The 21621-nt window shown below is 42.0% G+C and overlaps 3 protein-coding genes across 4 annotated transcripts in view; 2 read left to right on the top strand and 1 right to left on the bottom strand.

The window, feature by feature from the left end:
* Nucleotides 1-7196, bottom strand: part of parlb (presenilin associated, rhomboid-like b) — an 11240-nt gene extending 4044 nt beyond the window's left edge. The window contains exons 1-7 of one of the 2 annotated variants that reach the window (XM_020659157.2): nt 6785-7196; nt 5932-6091; nt 1419-1638; nt 1204-1344; nt 1057-1105; nt 392-487; nt 40-189 (exon numbers count right to left, since the gene is read on the bottom strand). In XM_020659157.2, coding sequence (XP_020514813.2) covers nt 40-189; nt 392-487; nt 1057-1105; nt 1204-1344; nt 1419-1638; nt 5932-6091; nt 6785-7181 — 1213 coding nt within the window. In that variant the 5' untranslated portion in view covers nt 7182-7196. The remainder of the gene's footprint in view (nt 1-39; nt 190-391; nt 488-1056; nt 1106-1203; nt 1345-1418; nt 1639-5931; nt 6092-6784) is intronic. The other variant, XM_020659158.2, reaches the window with a different exon arrangement.
* A 3548-nt stretch (nt 7197-10744) lies between these two features.
* On the top strand, nt 10745-12007 carry LOC110003588 (nucleotidyltransferase MB21D2). The gene has a single exon (XM_020659156.3). It carries the CDS (start codon nt 10745-10747, stop codon nt 12005-12007), a length of 1263 nt encoding a protein of 420 aa, XP_020514812.2.
* Nucleotides 12008-20215: 8208 nt separating this feature from the next.
* LOC110004383 (fibroblast growth factor 12) overlaps nt 20216-21621 on the top strand; it is a 56166-nt gene continuing 54760 nt past the window's right edge. The window contains exon 1 of the mRNA XM_065960220.1: nt 20216-20891. Coding sequence (XP_065816292.1) covers nt 20864-20891 — 28 coding nt within the window. The 5' untranslated portion in view covers nt 20216-20863. The remainder of the gene's footprint in view (nt 20892-21621) is intronic.

Below are 21621 nucleotides of genomic sequence, written 5' to 3'. Positions count from 1 at the left end.
CCCTCCCCCCCTCCCCCCCCGTGTGTCGAGGTGCAGCACCTGCAGACAGGTACACGGCCATGAACTGCTCCCTGCCCAGCATGGAGACGGCGCTGCTGGAGAAGCTCCAGAGGACGTACATGTTGGTGGCCATGTGGAGGAACGAGAAGTGGCTGAAGGTGGAGAGGACCATGGGAGCGCACAGAGTCTCTGAGGGACGACAGGAAACCGGGTTAGAACTCTGGTTTGTGATCTACGGAAGAGGATTAGGGCCACTGGAAAAATATATTTTGGTTCTGTTTTTTCTGACTTTATTCTCAGAAATCTGAGAATAAAGCTCCCCCCCCCCACCTTTTTCATCTGATCTGAAACACCTGAACCCTGAGGACAGTTTGTGATTGGACGGACTCACTGGAGGCGGGGTCTGCCATGAAGTATTTCATCATGGTGCGCTGCAGAGACGGTACCTTCCAGCAGCAGAACACCATGACGTTGAGCGCAATGATCCCTGGGGAGGGAAACACAGATTATTACTCTCTGAGATTACAGGACAAACATTTAATTGAATCTTAAAGTGAAACAGTTTAGAAGTTTGATGTTTTCTTTAGCGAGGAGCTCCGGGACATGTGACCTCACACAGCAGCTGTTATATTACAGTATTAAAAAACGGGGCCGCACATATGACTGAATGACCACGCAGCACGACCATCATGCACGAGCCCGTTTGAAACCGACTCGTCACTGAGCATCAGAGCAGAGAGAGATGTTTTAATGAGATTGTGTTAATCAGCTGCTGAAAACACCACACTTCCTTATATGGATCTTTCAAAATAAAAGCTTGTGAACTAAATAAAAGCTTCTAATGTGAAGGATGATACAGTGTTGACAGACGCGAGTCAGAGCCAGGTCCTGTTTATTTTAATCATCTTAAGACCACATCAGTTAAAACACCTTGAGCAGGAGGAGCCATCGTAATGGAGATACCAAATCCATTCCAGGACGTAGCCTGTACCGAGGTCCCAAAGAGAGGCGCGGCGGGCGAGTAGCACTATTCCACAGACCACCTCTAGGACTCACCTGTGACGGTCTTCTGGCCCTCACTCAAGCTGTTCCACAATTTGTTGATCTGAAAAACAAACATCCAATCAGGGAACAACCTGTGATTGCTCACAGCTGGACAGACCCTGGTGATGTCAGAGGTGTAACTCGCTCCCGCCTCCTCACCTCGTTGCGGACGTCCCCTTGTTTCCGAGGTCTCAGCTTCTCCAGCCAATCGGCTCGGACCTCGTCGAAGTAGCTCTGCACTCGGGACTTGAGAGACTCGTACTGCCAGATGGCGGCTGAGCCGAAGGAGCAACCTGTAAACTGACATGGAGTTAGCACCTGTCCGTGATGTCACTGATGACATCATCAGAACATACAGGTGAGAATGACCCTACCCCCACGGTGAAGACGAATGGTTTGATGAGCTGGCTGAAGAGCAGGGGGGGGCCGTAGTGAGGCGGATGGTCCAAGTTGGGGCCGGTGGTCCGCTGCTGAGCTATGTGCTCATAGGACTCTGTTTTGGGGGGGGCTACCTCTTTCTCCACCTTCTTGATTTCTGGTTTCTTGGCAGCTTTCTTGAAGCCGCATCGCTGCTGGAAGCTGTGAGGACACCTGCTGGACGGGAGGGGAACTTCATCAACAGAGGTCCCAGTTTAAAGACCTGTTAGCTAGGATCAGTACAGCGGCCCTTTCTGAATATCCACATTTCAGTAGTCAGTACTTTATATAATAATATATAATAATATAATATAATATCCACAGTTCAGTAGTCAGTACTTTATATAATAATATATAATAATATAACATAATATCCACAGTTCAGTGGTCAGTACTTTATATAATAATATAATATAATGTAATATAATATAATATCCACAGTTCAGTAGTCAGTACTTTATATAATAATATATAATAATATAATATAATATAATATCCACAGTTCAGTAGTCAGTACTTTATATAATAATATATAATAATATAATATAATATCCACAGTTCAGTGGTCAGTACTTTATATAATAATATAATATAATGTAATATAATATCCACAGTTCAGTAGTCAGTACTTTATATAATAATATAATATAATATAATGTAATATAAGATAATATAATATAATATCCACATTTCAGTAGTCAGTACTTTATATAATAATATAATATAATATAATATAATATAATGTAATATAATATAATATAATATCCACAGTTCAGTAGTCAGTACTTTATATACTAATATAATATAATGTAATATATAATAATATAATATAATATAATATCCACAGTTCAGTAGTCAGTACTTTATATAATAATATAATATAATGTAATATATAATAATATAATATAATATAATATCCACAGTTCAGTAGTCAGTACTTTATATAATAATATAATGTAATATAATATAATATAATATAATATAATGTAATATAATATAATATCCACAGTTCAGTAGTCAGTACTTTATATACTAATATAATATAATGTAATATATAATAATATAATATAATATAATATCCACAGTTCAGTAGTCAGTACTTTATATAATAATATAATGTAATATAATATAATATAATATAATATCCACATTTCAGTAGTCAGTACTTTATATAATAATATAATATAATATAATATAATATAATGTAATATAAGATAATATAATATAATATCCACATTTCAGTAGTCAGTACTTTATATAATAATATAATGTAATATAATATAATATCCACATTTCAGTAGTCAGTACTTTATATAATAATATAATATAATGTAATATAATATAATATAATATAATATCCACATTTCAGTAGTCAGTACTTTATATAATAATATAATATAATGTAATATATAATAATATAATATAATATAATATAATATCCACAGTTCAGTAGTCAGTACTTTATATAATAATATATAATAATATAATATAATATAATATCCACATTTCAGTAGTCAGTACTTTATATAATAATATAATATAATGTAATATATAATAATATAATATAATATAATATCCACAGTTCAGTAGTCAGTACTTTTCAGTATACTGAACCCTCGTGGTCATTCAGTGGTCATTTTTTGGGTCCACCTCAGTATACTGAACATTTCAGTATGGATACTAACTTCCTGGTTTCATGCAGTATGGATCGGATGAATCCTTTCAGGAAATGAATTGTATTTTACCCACAATGCAGTGCGCAATTAAACGTAAATCGTCACTTCACGTCCGCCTCCAAATCAAAACAAACGAGCGTGGATTAATAGAATCAATTTTTAATCTAGAGTTAAAGTCCCGACTGAAATCACTACTTTAAATTAACAACAGAAAATATAACAAATATCTGCATTATTATAAAACCTTTCTCCCTCTATTTAAATAATGATGTCACTATTTAAATAATGATTTCACTATTTAAATAATGATGTCACTATTTAAATGTGTCTTTATTGGTTTATATATATATTCTGTATATTACTGTCTTTCATTTGTTCTTTATGTACTGTATGTTATTTAGTTATTTAATCTTTTACTTGATTTACATTGTGATATTGTTTTTTGTTTACCTGACTGTATATGAGCATTACTCTTCTTGAATAAAGATAAACAAAAAAAAAAAAAAGAACAGGTGGATGTGGCCGATTCAGGAAACGTAAATGACGTCACTTCCTCACTGAATGAATCAGAAGAAGTAGGAACAAATATCTGCCTACTGAACAGTAGGTACTAAACAGTATACAGCAGATAGTAGGTACTGTTTACTGTTTACTGACAGACTGAAGAGGTACTGTTTACTGACAGACTGACAGACTGAAGAGGTACTGTTTACTGACAGACTGAAGAGGTACTGTTTACTGACAGACTGAAGAGGTACTGTTTACTGTTAACTGACAGACTGAAGAGGTACTGTTTACTGACAGATTGAAAAGGTACTGTTTAATGACAGACTGAAGAGGTACTGTTTACTGACAGACTGAAGAGGTACTGTTTACTGTTTACTGACAGACTGAAGAGGTACTGTTTACTGTTTACTGACAGACTGAAGAGGTACTGTTTACTGACAGACTGAAGAGGTACTGTTTACTGTTTACTGACAGACTGAAGAGGTACTGTTTACTGACAGACTGAAGCGGTACTGTTTACTGACAGACTGAAGAGGTACTGTTTACTGACAGACTGAAGAGGTACTGTTTACTGCCTACTGTTTACTGACAGACTGAAGAGGTACTGTGTACTGACAGACTGAAGAGGTACTGTTTACTGCCTACTGTTTACTGACAGACTGAAGAGGTACTGTTTACTGACAGACTGAAGAGGTACTGTTTACTGTTTACTGACAGACTGAAGAGGTGCTGTTTACTGACAGACTGAAGAGGTACTGTTTACTGACAGACTGAAGAAGTACTGTTTACTGCCTACTGTTTACTGACAGACTGAAGAGGTACTGTTTACTGTTTACTGACAGACTGAAGAGGTACTGTTTACTGACAGACTGAAGAAGTACTGTTTACTGACAGACTGAAGAGGTACTGTTTACTGCCTACTGTTTACTGACAGACTGAAGAGGTACTGTTTACTGACAGACTGAAGAGGTACTGTTTACTGTTTACTGACAGACTGAAGAGGTACTGTTTACTGACAGACTGAAGAGGTACTGTTTACTGTTTACTGACAGACTGAAGAGGTACTGTTTACTGTTTACTGACAGACTGAAGAGGTACTGTTTACTGACAGACTGAAGAGGTACTGTTTACTGACAGACTGAGTAGGTACTGTTTACTGTTTACTGACAGACTGAAGAGGTACTGTTTACTGACAGACTGAGTAGGTACTGTTTACTGACAGACTGAGTAGGTACTGTTTACTGTTTACTGACAGACTGAAGAGGTACTGTTTACTGACAGACTGAAGAGGTACTGTTTACTGACAGACTGAGTAGGTACTGTTTACTGACAGACTGAAGAGGTACTGTTTACTGACAGACTGAGTAGGTACTGTTTACTGACAGACTGAGTAGGTACTGTTTACTGACAGACTGAGTAGGTACTGTTTACTGACAGACTGAAGAGGTACTGTTTACTGACAGACTGAGTAGGTACTGTTTACTGACAGACTGAGTAGGTACTGTTTACTGTTTACTGACAGACTGAGTAGGTACTGTTTACTGACAGACTGAAGAGGTACTGTTTACTGACAGACTGAGTAGGTACTGTTTACTGACAGACTGAAGAGGTACTGTTTACTGACAGACTGAGTAGGTACTGTTTACTGACAGACTGAGTAGGTACTGTTTACTGACAGACTGAGTAGGTACTGTTTACTGACAGACTGAAGAGGTACTGTTTACTGACAGACTGAGTAGGTACTGTTTACTGACAGACTGAGTAGGTACTGTTTACTGACAGACTGAGTAGGTACTGTTTACTGACAGACTGAGTTGGTACTGTTTACTGACAGACTGAAGAGGTACTGTTTACTGACAGACTGAGTTGGTACTGTTTACTGACAGACTGAGTAGGTACTGTTTACTGACAGACTGAGTAGGTACTGTTTACTGACAGACTGAGTAGGTACTTGGTAATTGGGATGCAGTCTGAGTCTCAGTTTGAAGGACTCCTGTCCAGTAACCGGTTTTGTTGACTTGGTGGTTTTGTCTTTATGGGGATGTTACAGGTAAGTGATTATCTGCTGATAAAGGGGGAAAACCCTCATAAATGACAATAATCTATCACTTAAATCCATATTTTAATATTTATCTCAAACTTAATGATAAATAAAACTAAACACGTTCAGACAAATAAACACAAACAAACCGTTAGCTCTGTTAGCCACACGGCTAACAGAGCTAACGGGGAAGCGTCTGTCTGTCAGCCGGGGAGAGGCTGCCTCCCCCCGGCTGCGGTGACTGACCTGCCGCCCCTCGCGGAGCTCCGTAAAACATTCTCTCCGGTAAGTCGAAGCAGCACGGAGCAGCTCCTCCACGCCATGACGGAGCTCGGTGACGGTGACCCCGACAGGTCGGTCACTACCGGGTCAACAACTCGGAGCTCCCAGGGCATGACAGCGACACCTGCAGGACAGACATTGTTACTGCAACACTTTACAAACGTCGTAATTTACACATCAGCAAAGTTAGCGTCAAACACATACCCATACATTTCCGGATAAGACTGTCAAAGTAAAATAAAAGTGAAGCAAATTACATTTTTTTATCCAAATTAATGTGTTCCTCTTTTCATTAAGATAAGATAAGAAAAAAAGAAAAAAATAAGAATGTACAAAAAAAAAGATTAAAAAAAAAAAATAGATCAGCTATTTGACAAAAAGTGTAGTCTGTAATATTCCGTGTCACACAGACATGCACGCAGTGCACATAAAGTTTAACATGGTATTGCACAAAGTGGATGGTTAAGCATAATATAACATTAACATAACATTAATATAACATTATTATTGCACAATGTCAGAGTGAATTGTCCGGTTGTGTGTGTGTGTGTGTGCGTGTGTGTGTGTGTGTGTGTGTGTGTGTGATCTACTGGGAGCAGGCTTGGTTAAACAGTCTGACTGCAGCAGGAAGGAAAGAGTAGTAATGAAAGAGTGACAACATTGTATTGGATTTTTATTAATTAATATATCCATATTTAATAAAGCGTTGGCTGCGCATTCGTTTAAAGAGAATCTAGCAATCATAATTATTCTTAAACATTCATCAAATGTACAATTAATGAAGATATATTTTTTATTAATTAAAAAACACTCAAACTCGTCTCTTTTATTTTGAAGGCGGTGAGCAGCGGTTGCGCGGCTGTTGTTTCCGGTGGTTGTGTTTGGTGTGGTTTTAGGCTCGGCTCGGCTCGGCTCGGCTCAGACCCGACCAGCAGCGGTGGTTTTAGCTGTAGTGGACCTGTGTGTGACCGCGGAGGAAAGATGGCGGCCCCTGCTCTCTCCAGTCGGTCCGGCTCGGCGGGCAGCGTCGGGAACAGCCCCACCATGGCCGCCGGGAGACTCCCGGGCGTCGGGCCCGAGCTCGACTTCAGGTCGGCGGCCCGCATGGAGGACCTGAACCGCCTCATCCAGGAGTTCAGCAAGCACGACCAGAGAGAGTACGACGACCAGCGGGCTCTGGAGATCCACACGGCGAAGGACTTCATCTTCTCCATGCTGGGTGAGGACACACACACACACACACACACACACACACACACACACACACACACACACACACACACACACACACACACACACACACACACACACACACACACACACACACACACACACACACACACCGTTATCTAACGGGGAACACACTGAGGCTTTACGGTGTTTATTCCAGAGGAGAGCTGCTGCAGCCCCGGGCTCCACCTGCTCTCACAGTACTACCAGCACCGGTTCTGGATTCTGTTCTGGCCCAGGGCAGAGACCCACAGGGGGGCCACAGGGGGGCCCCTCCAACCAGCGTCCATCCCCATTATGTCACAAATAATGCTACACCAATAAAATAATTAAGTCGACGTTTCTCCCCCATATTTAGACAAGAATCATTCAGTCAACTGATATATGAGTGACAGCTGTCAGGTGGGGCCCGCTTAGGGAGGTTTCTTACTGTCATTGCAAAATTTGCACATTTTGAGCCCGTGCTGTGGTTTAAGGTTTATCAGCCCCTTGGGGCCCCCCTTCTGGCCTGGGGCCCCCCTTCTGGCCTGGGGCCCCAAGCAGTTGCCTCTGAGTACTATTAAACATATATAAACCTAAGATGTTTTTGGCCGACTGGTAAAAATCAAACACAACTGTTTGGTTACCATGGAAACAAAACTAGACGTCCAAGCCACACAGTTTTGGGTATTTTCTTGTTTTTAATTTACAAAGTCGCAGGCAAACACCTGCACACCGTCTGAACTGACCCTTTTTCAAGCCCCGCCCACTTACCCCTCCTTGGTTACTAGCCCCGCCCCCTTGGTCACTAGGTCAGACAAAGGCTGTTTTCGGAACCGCCTACTTAATACTTCTATCGAACGTAGTGTTCAGTATGAACTGCGTAAATGAGTACACCTCTTATTAAATGACACAAAGTTGTTCTGTTTGACCTCCTCACAGACTTTTCCTGAGTGATGAAGTTAGAGTCAAAGCGTGTTCTGACACAGGGAGGTCACTTCTCCACTTTGATAAAACTTTATTAACATCAGTGTTGGTCCTGTCGTCGGGATCATTACTGAGACTGCAGAGAGGAAATATGGAGGATGAACTGCAGGAATGTGACGTCTGATCAGTGAAAATGTTTCCTGTTCCTCTCATTATGATGCTGGACCTCGTCCAAGATCTGGATTAAAATAGTTGAACACAGCAAACACTCAGAGCACAACACACTGCAAAAGATAACCAACTGACCGACCCACGCGTTTGAATAAAGAGCTAAATTTACAGAGTGTTTCCGACACTCTGCGGTGACTCAGATTCCTTTTGATTTGAATGCAAATCAGATTTTCTTGAAGCTCATGTAGTTGTGGACAGACGAGTCGGATCCCGTCTGCTCTGCACACAAAAATAGTTTCCAAAATGTTCAAACAGGAAGCGAGCAAAGCTCCTGATGTTTTCACAGCTTGTGTTTATCCAGAGAGAGAGAGAGAGAGAACGTCAGAGATGTGCTGGGACGAGTTTCCTCATTTTAACTTTAATCCAAAACTGAAGATGATTTCTGCTGGACAGTTTCCTTAAAGGTGACATATCCTCCTCCTCCTCTTCTTCTTCAGTTTAAATAAGTCTCAGAGCTCCTCAAAACATGTGTGTGAAGTTTCTTGTTCTAAATCCACTCTGATCCTGTATTTGATCATGTATATAAACCCCTTTATTTCAGCCCTGCTCAGAACAGGCTGTTTCTGTGTCTGTACCTTTAAATATGTAAATGAGCTGTGTCTGACCACGCCCCCTCTCTGGAAGGACTTGGGTGTCTCAGTCTTTCTCGCTCCATGTTCTATTGTTTACGGTGAGAAGGCAGACTCAGAGGGCAGAACAAACACCTAGCTGTAGGAGTGTCACCCACCTGGGGGAGGGGCTACTGCCCTTTGTGATGTCATGAAGAGAAAATCTCTAAACGGCCTGTTTGAGCACACATTTTCTGGAAAGTAGAGCAGGAAGAAGACGGAGAGGATGGACTTTTCTCATCATTGGGGGGTTTGTAGACGGACTAGAGACACATGCTATGGTTATAAAAATATGGTGGAGAGGATTTTACAGAATATGTGACCTTTAAATACATCCCTAAAAACATTCCCCCCAGACCCCCCTCACTCTCCACCTTAAAGAAATCCTTAAAACTCACCTCTTCAACATCGCCTACAACCACTAACAATCTTTGTTCTCATCCTCCTTCTCTAGTGTTATTTCTTCTTTGTTTTGTTTTATTCTTTGTTAAGCATCTTTGAGTACTCAGAAAAGAACTGTAAAAGTCTAATGTATTATTATTAACATTGGGTCAAGCTTCGGGGTGCCTGGTCGGAAGAAATATTAAGTTTAAACGTGGATAAATGGGGAAATATCAGAAGTAATCTCAAACTTGAAGATTTTCTTTTATTGGGCTAAATTAGTTGAAAAGAGGCAAACACAGGCCTGATTATTTAGACTGATTTATTTGCCTATTTTTCAATATTTATGCTCAAATGATGTTGAAATGGATTATTCAAGATCAACCTCAGAGGGATAAAAGCAATTTAAAGAGAAAGGTCACAAAATGAGTATTCTGGTCACGTATCTGTCTGTGATCAGTTTAAACTGTTTCTGAGAAGCTGTTTAAAAAACCACCAAACAAACTGTGTCCGTCCACTCCGATACAGCACAGGAATGCGCTCATCAGCCAGGAAGTGTGTGCGTCTTTTCACTTTTGGTTCAGCAGAGCAGAAAACCAGTCCAGACCAAACCAGTCACACTGGTGCTGGTGAACACAATACCCTGTCTTTTGACACAGTCCAGACTCCAAACTCACCCACAAAGACAACCTTTAAACAAACCGAACTTTAACCCTAACCCGACAGAGAAATCACTAAAATCATGAAAGTCCAGTCTTACCTGAAACCTGAAATTCAGACATGAGGACCACAGCAAGGTAACAGGAAACTAACACACCTGGACAAACTTGAACCTGTCATGGTTCTTATACCTGGTGATCAGTTGGGTTGAGTTTGAATGTTTGAGATTGTAAACTCAAGTGTCAATGTGTTGCATTAAACTGAACTTTGTTTCTGAAGATTTCATCAAATAATCAGAATCTTTTTGACATTCTTTAAATCAGATATTGTCAAGCTGTAGTCAGTCAGGTTGAATCTTTGTTTTTTTATACCAACCCTTTATGGCTTATCCATACAGCTGTGAAGATGCTGAAAAATATTATAGCGATGTGAAGGAAATGCCTGGATGCAGTAAAGTACTCAACCTAACAGAAAGGTTCAGTGCTGCAAGTCCCTACCCCTAACTCCCTGTACTTTTCCAACGCAGTGCCCCCCATTGTAGGGACCTTTTTAGAGGGGGAGATTAAACTCCCTTGGGCTGAGGACTTTCTAAGATCCCTGGGTTAGAAATGCAGCAGGAGAGCTTACATTTAAAAAAGTTCTTATGATTGTGGAGTCTTGCTATTTGAGACATTATAAACGGACAACACCTCTTGCGCTATTTTGTGTTATGATGCCATAGTTCTTACCTCGTACCGTCTGTTTTTCCTCGTCTCTCAGGAATGGTACAGAAGTTGGACCAGAAGCTCCCGGTGGCCAACGAGTACCTCCTCCTGTCAGGGGGCGTTCGGGAGGGTGTGGTCGACATGGATCTGGACGAGCTCAGCGTCTACGCCCGCGGAACAGACTATGACATGGACTTCACCCTGCTCGTCCCGGCACTCAAACTCCACGACCGCAACCAGCCGGTGACGCTGGACATGAGGCACTCGGCTTTGGGCCACTCCTGGCTCAGCCTCCGCCTTTTTGATGAAGGCACCATCAACAAGTGGAAGGACTGCTGCACCATCGTCGACCACATCAACGGGACTACCAACTACTTCTTCTCACCAACACTCGTGGCCGACTGGTTCTACCAGTCCATCTCCCTGGTGCTGCTGGAAGTACAGAAGAAGCCGCAGAGAGGGATGCCCAGAGTGGAGAAGGTGGAGAGGAACGGCACCATTATCTCCGTTATCCTGGGTGTTGGGAGCAGCAGGATGCTTTACGACATCGTCCCAGTGGTGTCGTTTAAGGGCTGGCCAGCCGTTGCTCAGAGTTGGCTGATGGAGAACCATTTCTGGGATGGAAAGATCACAGAGGAGGAGGTGATCAGTGGCTTCTACCTCGTCCCTGCTTGCTCCAACAAAGGCCGCAAGGAGAACGAGTGGCGTCTGTCGTTCGCCCGCAGCGAGGTGCAGCTGAAGAAGTGCATCTCGTCCAGCCTGATGCAGGCGTACCAGGCGTGTAAAGCCATTATCATCAAGCTGCTGTCTCGCCCCAAAGCAATCAGCCCCTACCACCTTCGCAGTATCATGCTGTGGGCCTGCGACCGCCTCCCAGCCAACTACCTGTCTCAGGACGACTTCTCTGCCCACTTCCTGCTGGGCCTGATCGACGACCTGCAGCACTGTCTGGTCAACAAGATGTGTCCCAATTACTTCATTCCACAGTGCAACATGCTGGAACACCTGTCGGACGAGACCGCCATGCTGCATGCCCGCAAACTCTCCTCGGTACGCTCGGACCCCGCAGAGCACCTCCGCACCACCATTGAGCACGCCAAGGCGGCCAACAGGCTGACCGTGGACCTGCAATGGCGAGGAAGTGCCAACAACCTGCCATCTCCTCAGTCCGACGCCGGTGGAGAGAATCAGCCAGATGACCGTCTCGCCAAAAAGCTTCAGCAGCTGGTTACAGAGAATCCTGGGAAGTCCATCTCAGTCTTTATTAACCCAGACGACGTCACGCGACCGCACTTCCGCATCGACGACAAGTTTTTCTGAGACCTCCTCTTCCCTTTTTCCTTTCTGCCTTCCTTCTTCACGACCGGTGCCCCACCTCCTCTGAAACTTTATTTTGTACATTTTTATGTTTCTCTGCCACAGAGTGAAGTGAGGTGATTGTCCAGTTATGTCTGCCACAGTTTTTTATTTTATTTTATTTTTATTTTTCTATTCCCCTCTCCCTCTTCCCTCCACTTTCACTGTGTGCCCTGTGTTTTTTACCTGCTGATTGCCTTTTAAATAGACAGCTGAATAGCAGCAGGTTGTTTTTAAAGCTGAAGGAAGAGTAAAAAAAAAAATCCACCGTAAGATGGAATTGATGTTCCTACGTAAGAGTAGTTCAACGATCAGGGATCCTGGAAATGACAGGAAACCAACAACTCCTGAAAACGTCACAGAAGCCTGTTTGAGGTTTAAATTTGGTTCATTGATATAAATAATGGCCAGTAGTTATCACTTAACAATTGTAATAGTACTAAATATTCTGTAGCAAAGATGTTAGAAACTTGTGATCACAGAAATTCAGGTTCCTTCAATGTAATTTAAAGAGTCCAATCTTTTCTTTTTTAATTTTGAGATACTCTCTGAGATGTTGTCACAAGTAAGGGCTAGTTTCTCAGACAGTATCGTATGATTGGCTTTCATATCAATGCTCAGAACTGCAACAAGATCATTGAGTGAGATTTCCTGTAAGGAAACTTAAAAAACATTATAAGGAATTGGGGATGCCAAATGGCACAAACAGAATTCTCTAACCTAGGAGTAAAGATTGCAGAGTTGTTTTGAAGGTGGATTTTATCCATGTGAAGAATGTCTTAGTCCCACTGGGGGATGATGGTACTAACGTCTTAGAAACTAACTGTAAATAGCAGAAAACTGACTGAACACTGATTTGTGTAGACAGAAAAATAGAGACTGATGATAATGTGTGGACTACTTTTCGTCTAATTTTGCACAGAATGTAAAAAAAAAAAAAAACACCACTTTCCTCTTGATGGTGGACGCCGTGTTGGTCCTGATTCTGAAATAATGTATCATATCAGTCGACAGGTGACACCTTTTGAAGAATTGGCCATACTGCAGCTTTTAAATGTGTCTATTATCCAGTGGCAGAGCACCAAGTACACAGTGATACTGAATCAGGTCTCTCAGGTGGCATGCTGATCAGAGAGCAGGTTCAAACATTCAGGAAACACGGTTCTGTTGGAATTTGAATATATATCCCTGAGTAGGACTTAAAAAAGACACTAGTAAAAAAATCAGTTTCCATCCCAAGTGTAAAATCTGGTATCTTGAGAACACCAATCGGGATAAGAAATTATTTTATCATTGTGGAGGATTTGTCCGAGAAGGGGTCCAGGTTGAACAGTGGAGTCTGTTAGAATAGAATAGAACCCTGAGGAACTCCACTCTTAATTGTGTTTCCAGTTCCATAAAAGTTCAAACAAAGCACTCAGTTTTTTTTAGTAATTTGAGATAGATTTTAGTTGTTTACATGTTTCAAATCAATTTGAATCTGCACATTGGAAGTATAAAGAAGGATACCCTCACCAACCTCCTAACAGTTAGTGAACAAAATACTTTAGGAACTGTTGGGATGCAGTAGACATACAATCCGAAATAACTCCCAAAGACTTGTCACTTTCTTCTCCTCTAAATAAAGGAGTTAAGTGGTGCTTTGCATCAGTTAACATCAGAAAATATCTCCCTAATCATCTCTACTCTGAACAGCTTGAAAGCTGCAGACTGACGCCTTGTTTTGAAGCTTTGTGTGTGAACAAGGTGTGACGGCATTTTCCTACTGCCCCTGAACACAGCACTGTGTACTCAGTCTTCTCCACAGTTTAACACTCAGGTTAATCTGCTGCTCTATGACCGCTATGTTGTCACAGAATATTCATTTAGACATGATATCACAGACATCTCTTTCCACTTGCTCCTGTCACTTTAATTTTTAGTACTTATCAGTTTATTGCATTTTTCTGTTTGCTTCACTGTCGAGTATGAACTCGTGTTTGATGTTTCCTTTTCTGCTGCTTTTTTCTTTGGTGTTTTTAGGTGTTGGGTTAATCTCTCCTTAAGTTTAACCAGCTCAGGATGTTAAATTCATCCTTTTTTTTATTAATTGTGATCAAGAATCACACTGTTTTAGATCATTTCATCTAAATGCTGTAATGGAGGCACTGTTTCTAAATTATCTCTGAACAGTTGACATTTCTGTTCTGACATTTACTGAAACTGATCAGTCATCATGAAAACAGATCAAATGCAACGAGCTAATATCAGCTTTTAATGAGGGTGTTTTCACATTTGGCACGCTCCCCCTCCCCCGCTGGGCTGCGTTCAAATTCATAATTACATCGTTCTGTATTCAGAAACCCTACACAGTCTGATACAGAAGGTGGCAGTACACAAGTTGTTGGTTTTCAAATCTGCCAAAAAGCAGAAAGAAGAAGAAGAAGAAGAAGCAGCAACCATGGCAACCACTCGTGCACTGATCCTGCTAACTGTGGATGTTTTCTTATTTCTGACACTCCAACAAAGACTCTCTTCCTACATCCACATCTACCTCAGTGGACCAAACGAGCCTGTGCTGCTCGGATAAGATAGTTTTAGAAGCGACAGAAGTCGTTTAAAATCACGTTATATAGCGGCCCACTTCCTTGTTTAAGCACAGTTGCGTTCACATCTCCCGCAGACCGTACACAGATCGTGCCCAAGACCACCTATTCAAGCGGACTCAGAGTCAAGCGTGAAACCACCCTAAGTTTTAAGCCAATCAGAGTTTTGTCAATTGAATCTTTTTTGGCTGTCCAATACGAGAGTAGATAACCATGTAACTCCAATCGTACATGGGTCTTATTCTTAACGTGCTAAAGGCATGTTTAACAGAGATTTATTTTTGTGTAGGAAAAGCTTTTAGATATTTCCAGGTGACCGCTTTATTCATTTTTTTAAAGTGAAGTCCGTGTGCTGAACAGTAAATGAGAGAAATCAGAGATAGGAGCTGGTTTAACGTCAACAGCTGATTGGCTGGCAGCTGCTGAAGCTTCTTGGAACAGAAGCTGAAAAAAATGAAATGAATTTACACATTGATTTTTACCAATCAGTTCAGAAAGTCACTATTAATGAACAGATCAATCTTTTTAATGAGGCTTTGGTTGTGCCTGTGGCTAAGCACCATGGGAGTTGTAGTTGTTCCTGAGCTGGTTTTGCTGAGGCGAGTTGGTTCCTGTTGTGTTGTTTTTTTTTTTTTCAATATGTCTTTGTGTTTTCAACGTCCTCAAACATTTCCAGAAACATGCCAAAAAAAACCTGCAGACATCTGACCGGCAATGTGATCTACATGTCCTCATCCTCAAGTGCAATTAGTGAAAATACACACACACACACACACACACACACACACACACACACACACACACCACACTCCACACAAGTACACACACACACACATCTTGTTGCATTAAGCGAAACGACACTACAGCTCTGTTCAAACATGTTTTAATGAATCAGAAAGACGCTAAACTCACCACTTAATTTAACAAGCATTAGAAAAACACACAAACACAGACACACACTCCAAGGTTTTTCACACCATCAAAGTGCCACACACACTCCTGCTCGGTGGAAATGTATTCAGTGTGTCGTTCTGACTTTACTTCTCTCTCTGTTTGAACCTTTTGACTGTGAGTTTTTGTTTTCTGTATCTTGCTGCTCTGCTTTATGCTGATGATGAATTTCTTTATATGCAACGTTCACTCGGATGGGTTAACCCTTCAGATGGCAGCTCCTCCCCGTCTATGAAGGTTCTCCACTAAACTTCACTGTACAGTTAGTCATCATAAAGTCTTTTAACCAGAAGCTTCCACAGTCTGCTGAGTGAGTTACTACACGCCTACTCTTTATTTAAACACTCTTACGTTGGAATATTAGTCCTAAATAATCCTGGACCTTCAGTCAAACCGGGAAACATGTTCTTTAAGTCATTCATGCTTGTTTTCAGAGTAATTTTCTAAGAAAAAATAGTCCCATGCACTCACACATGATTTGATTATCAAATTACATCGGGGTGTCATCTGCTTAGCGATGAAAGTAGTTAGTTTTCAATACTTTGATACTTTTCTCAATTTTTTCAAAAGACAAAAATATCTATATATTGATGGTTTTAAAAAGTACCCCATCATTTAAAAAATCAGTCATGTTTCAGCAAGAAGAAAGGGAAGGAGAGCACTGTCTAAATTGTACAGATATGTTGGCGTCAGATGTGTGAGTTTGCCTGCAATATTTGGTAATTAAAAACAACAACCATTGGGTGACTTTGATTTTGTTGTTGCCATGGTATTCAAACAGGTACTGATATTGTTTATTTTTTTCTAGAATAGTTTTAAGTTTACAAATCTGTTATCCTGGGAACCAATGTTAAACGGTTGAGTCCCCAGAATGGAACCCTGAGGAACCCCGCTCTCAATTATGTTCCCAATTCCATAAAAATTCAAACGAAGCACTCAGTTTTACAGTTACTTTAGTTAAAATGTCCTTTCTATGTCAGATATCAAGTTGAATCTCTAACAGCCTCAAAAAAAGAGCTCAGTTCTCGGACCTACATAACCACCATGTTTAGGAAATCTAGATAAACGACGAAAAAATACTGCAAGAAAATGGGGCTTCTCTGCAGACAGAACCACACTGACTCTTTTGTGGCTTTGAGGGTTCCCTTTTCATCATTTTCACGCAGGCGGATGGCTGCTCTTCTGAGACAACCTTTTACAATAATAATTACCAAAACCATACCATAATTTATATCAATTTACAAATCCAGTATCGTACATTTCCAACTTTAATCTTGACATTTTCTTTAACGTGGCCCTAACACTCCATACAAATCTGAGATTAATTTTATTTCAGGTGGTTAATGTGTTCCAGAGTTTCCGACCCTCGATGGAGAAAGCTGATCGTGCAAATGTAGAATCTGCAATGTTGTTTGTTACAGTTTCCATTCACCGTGCTTCTTGTTACCCTCTTTCTGCCCATGAGCACATCTGGAGAGGCGTTCAGGGACCAGACTATTGATCCATTTGAAGACTAGTTTGAGAACACAGAAATGCACACAGCTCTCATTACTAAGTAGGTTGTGACTCTGCAGGATGTGATGCCACCGGGCTGGTTTGTTTTCGTGCACAAAATCAATGTTCTCCGTCTTCATCTGCAGAGAACACAACAGCTGTCACTTCTTGATCCTGTTCATCCACCAATAACAGAACCAAAGTTATGATGTCATGCACAACATAAACAAACATGGTGTGAAGGTCGAGGCAGTATTACACGTCCCTGATTTAACAAGTAGATAGTCACACAGATATGGCGAGGCTGCACTAAACGACCTGTTAATAATAAACCTTAACATGTAGTCAGCCAGATATGGCACGATGACACGTCCTGTTAGTATCACCGGGGCTCACCTCTGTATAGACACTGTAAAATAATAATAATACATATTTATTTTCCTTTCCTCAATTGCTTCTTTACTCTCCTCTCGTTTCCTCCTTCTCTTGTTTCCTCTTTCTTTCCCCCCTGCTTCTGTCTCCTTGTTTCCTCTCCTCCTGTATTTCTTCTTCACCTTTATTTTTTTTCCTCCCCCTTGTCTTTTTTTTACTTCTTTCTCTCTTTTCCGACCTTTGGCTTTTCTCCTTATATCTCTGTTACTCTTTCCTCCTCTTCTTGTTTCCTCATCCTCTCTCCTCCAAAATACATTTTCTAAGCTTTCAAATTGAACTCTAATCATTTAAAAAAACTAACAACGTTTAATAGATATTACTAAAGCAGTTTCCTGTCACAGCCACCAGGGGGCGCCAGTGTGAAAGCAGGTCTGTCAGGTGATGTCATTGACATGGAGGGAGTTGTCATCTGATTGGCTGCTGTCTGACTTTTTCTCCTGTAATGTGGATCCACTGATGTAAAAAAAAATCACTTCATAAAATACCTCAAACTGATGTCTGTTGTTTTAATTCTAATAAGCCCCGCCCCTTTATTTTAGCTCCAGCGAATCAGAGGCCTCAGCTCATTTAATAATGGAGCTGTGTTTATTTCTTTATAGTTAATATACAAATGTACCTCCTTTGTTCCTGTTGCCTTTATTCCTCTCCTTGATTCCTACCCTTGTTTCTCCTCCCCTCACCTTGTTGTCTCCTTTCTAGTTTCCTTACCTTGTACCACATCCTGTCCTTTTCTTCTTTTCCTAAACTTAGCTGCTCTCCCTATCTCTTTTCCTCTTTTATTTCCTCCTCCCCTTTTCCCTCTCTTCCTTTGTTTCCTTTCCTCTCCACTTCTCTTTTCCCATCCTCAGCTCTTTTTCTTGTCTCCTTTCCTCTTTTATTTCCTTCTTTCCTTCTCTCTTTGTTTCCCTCCTTTCTACTTCTTGTTTCAATTCCTCATTTGTTTCCTAATCCAAGCTCTAGTTTCCTTTCGTCTTCTTTGTTGTCTCCTCTCCTTGTTTCCTCTCTTCTTTCTTTCCCTGCTCTTCATTTGTGTCCTCTCCTCCCCTTGCTTCTTTTCCTTATTTGATACCTCCCTTCCTATATTCCCTACCCTCTGCTTGTTTCCTCTTTCCTAGTTTCCTCCCCTAGTTTCTTACTCTTCTATCCTTTTTTGCTTCCTCCTCTCCACTCCACGTCTCTCTTTTCCTGTCCTCATCTCTTCTCCTTCCTCTTTCCTCTTTTTGGTTTCATCCTCTCCTCTCCTCTCCTCTCCTCTCCTTCACTCATTTCCTCTCCTCTCCTCCTTCACTCGTTTCCTTCTTTTCTCCTCCTTCACTCTTTTCCTCTCCTCTCCTCTCCTCTCCTATCCTCTCCTCCTTCACTCATTTCCTCTCCTCCTTCACCTGTTTCCTTCTTTTCTTCTCCTTAATTATTTTCCTCTCCTCTCCTCTCCTCTCCTCTCCTCTCCTCTCTTCCTCGTTGGTATTTGTCTGCTTCCTGTTGTCTCAGCACTCGTCCTCCACTCCACCTGCTCTCCTCTCTTTCCTGCTGAGTCTTTTTCTTGTGATCAGTCCCTCGTCGTCGTCGTCATCAGAACCGTCGCCAAGCCAGCCGAGAACCATCCATCATCCTCCAAATATAAACACAAACATATGCTGCAACACACACACACACACACACACACACACACACACTGCCAACACTCCTGCTGTGATCCAAACAATAACTGGTTGAAATAAAATAAAAATAAAAACATGGACTCACCTGTCCTGTTACCGCCATCACTGCAGAGTTCTAAACACTCTGGTTAAAAATAAACCTGCCGTTTAAAATCGCACGTCTTCTCGATGTTTCTGATCAAAAGTAAAGTCATGTTTGTGTTTATATGAGACAGGACCGTAAGAGTCAGATCAATGAGATTAAAACAAAGCAGAGATTCTGGATCTCGGTCTCCTATAAGAATATGATTCATTTTTACCTGACTGCTCCGAGTATCTGAAACATTTCATGAAGAGAAAACGCAGATAAAGGTCCAATCAGTGAGCTGTGTAGAGAGTGAGATGATAAAGGTATCTTACTCTCTGATCATTAAGGAAACATGCTATGTTGAAGTGCTGGCTTCTCTGACAACAATGCAGCAGCCAGTATGTCCTCCTTCTAACTTTAGATTCTGCTCCTGAATGCTCTGGATTTGTTTGGACCAGAGAAGGAACTAAGACAGTTCATAGTTCCTGCGGGGCAGAATCAATAGGCTCTTTCTGACCGCAGGAACTTTTTCATAAAGTTCTAGGATCTGTTGGGTCCCTCCCCCTTTTGTGTTGATTTTGCACCGCAGGAACTAGGAACTATATTTTAGTTCCTAGCACCTCGTTTAGAGGAACCTTTTCAGCCCCTGCTTCAGAGTAGGTACTCTCTCAGCACTATGGCGACAGAGACAGGATAAAGTCCCCATGGCGTGTAGTTCTCAGGGAACTCCCTTAGTGGATAAGTTCCTCTTCACAAAGTCCCCGGAACTGTTTGGTCTCAAAACACCTGATAAAAGGGGGACAGGTCCAACTGGTCCAAGAAAGTTCCTGCAGTCAGAAAACGCCTGATGTGTAAATCAAAATGTTTGGATTTTGTTATGTTTCATTAAATGATAAACCAGATTATGTTCATATGTGCAGTTCACTCATCGGCCACTGGTGTCGCTATAAACAACAAATAAAAAAACTCAAAATTGAACCTTTATTTAGCAATTTCCTGAAACTTAACAGTGTAGTTTAGAACAGTAGCCTGAAGGATGTGAATAGGTTGAAGGTTGTAGTCCCTCCGTCAGTGCTCCCATGGTACTTTGCGGTGGAGTCCCTCCTCCATCTCTTATTAAAAGTTCCTGTAGGTTCCCTCCTCACATCATCATCCTCATCATGTCACCTTAAAAACTCCTCCGGCGGTGACGTCACATGAGCTGCAGCAACACGGCGCAACGAGGGAGAGAGAGAGAGAGAGAGAGAGAGAGGGAGAGAGAGCAGAAGCACAGGTGAACGCACAAGCCTCAACGTCCGCAGAAGAAAATTCAGCGAAGAAGAAGAAGGAGGACGAAGAAGAAGAAGAAGCTCCGCCGCCAGCAGGATTGTAGAGAAAACACCTCGGGGTTGTTTCTGTCCTCCCGGTGCCTCCCTCCTTCCTCCCTGCACCTCCTCATCCTGCTCCTCCTCCTCCTCTCTCCCGCCCGGTACATCGACCATCAGCGGCCGTTTACGATCCACATTTGCTGTGGCTCGACGCTTGCTGACTACAGCTCATCAAGGAAGGGAGGAAAGGAAGGAAAGGAGACAAGTGGATTTCTGACGGAGGGACTAACCGAACCAAGCCGAACAGGACCGAGCCGTGACGGGAGATGGAGGGCAAAGAGAAAGCACCGGCAGGTAGGATGGAGGAAAGGAGGGCTGGGTCGAAGTTTCCTGACAGTGTGAGGGCGGATGGGAGGAAGTTGGGGCTTTTTTTTTTTTTCCTGCGGAGGGTTGAGATGCTGATGGGATGGAGGGGGGGGGGGGGGGGGGGGGGGGGTGATGGATGGATGGATGGAAGGGTGGATGGAGGGGAGGGTGTGATGCATGTTGGGTAGAAGTGTACTGCGGTATCCCGCTGCCCTGGCTGCTGCTCCTGAATGCAGCTGCACTGGAGCTTTTAGGTGTGGTTATTATGGGATGGGGTGCAGTGTGCGTGTGTGTTTGTTTTCATCCACACGGCTGAAACGCTGAGAGAAGCCTGATGCAGCAAAACACAGAGACAGACAGACAGGTGGAGGCTTGAGACATAAAGCGACAGACAGACAGGTGGAGGCTTAAGACATAAAGAGACAGACAGACAGGTGGAGGCTTGAGACATAAAGCGACAGACAGACAGGTGGAGGCTTAAGACATAAAGAGACAGACAGACAGGTGGAGGCTTGAGACATAAAGAGACAGACAGACAGGTGGAGGCTTAAGACATAAAGAGACAGACAGACAGGTGGAGGCTTGAGACATAAAGAGACAGACAGACAGGTGGAGGCTTAAGACATAAAGCGACAGACAGACAGGTGGAGGCTTGAGACATAAAGAGACAGACAGACAGACAGACAGGTGGAGGCTTGAGACATAAAGAGACAGACAG

This window comes from Labrus bergylta, chromosome 11 (genome assembly GCF_963930695.1).
Source record: "Labrus bergylta chromosome 11, fLabBer1.1, whole genome shotgun sequence".
Taxonomy (NCBI): Eukaryota; Metazoa; Chordata; class Actinopteri; order Labriformes; family Labridae; genus Labrus; species Labrus bergylta.
This window is presented reverse-complemented; position numbering and strand designations above follow the sequence as displayed.

Excerpts from the sequence above, each read along its gene's own strand:
- LOC110003588 (XM_020659156.3), top strand. The coding sequence starts at position 10,745 with ATGGTACAGAAGTTGGACCAGAAGCTCCCGGTGGCCAACGAGTACCTC.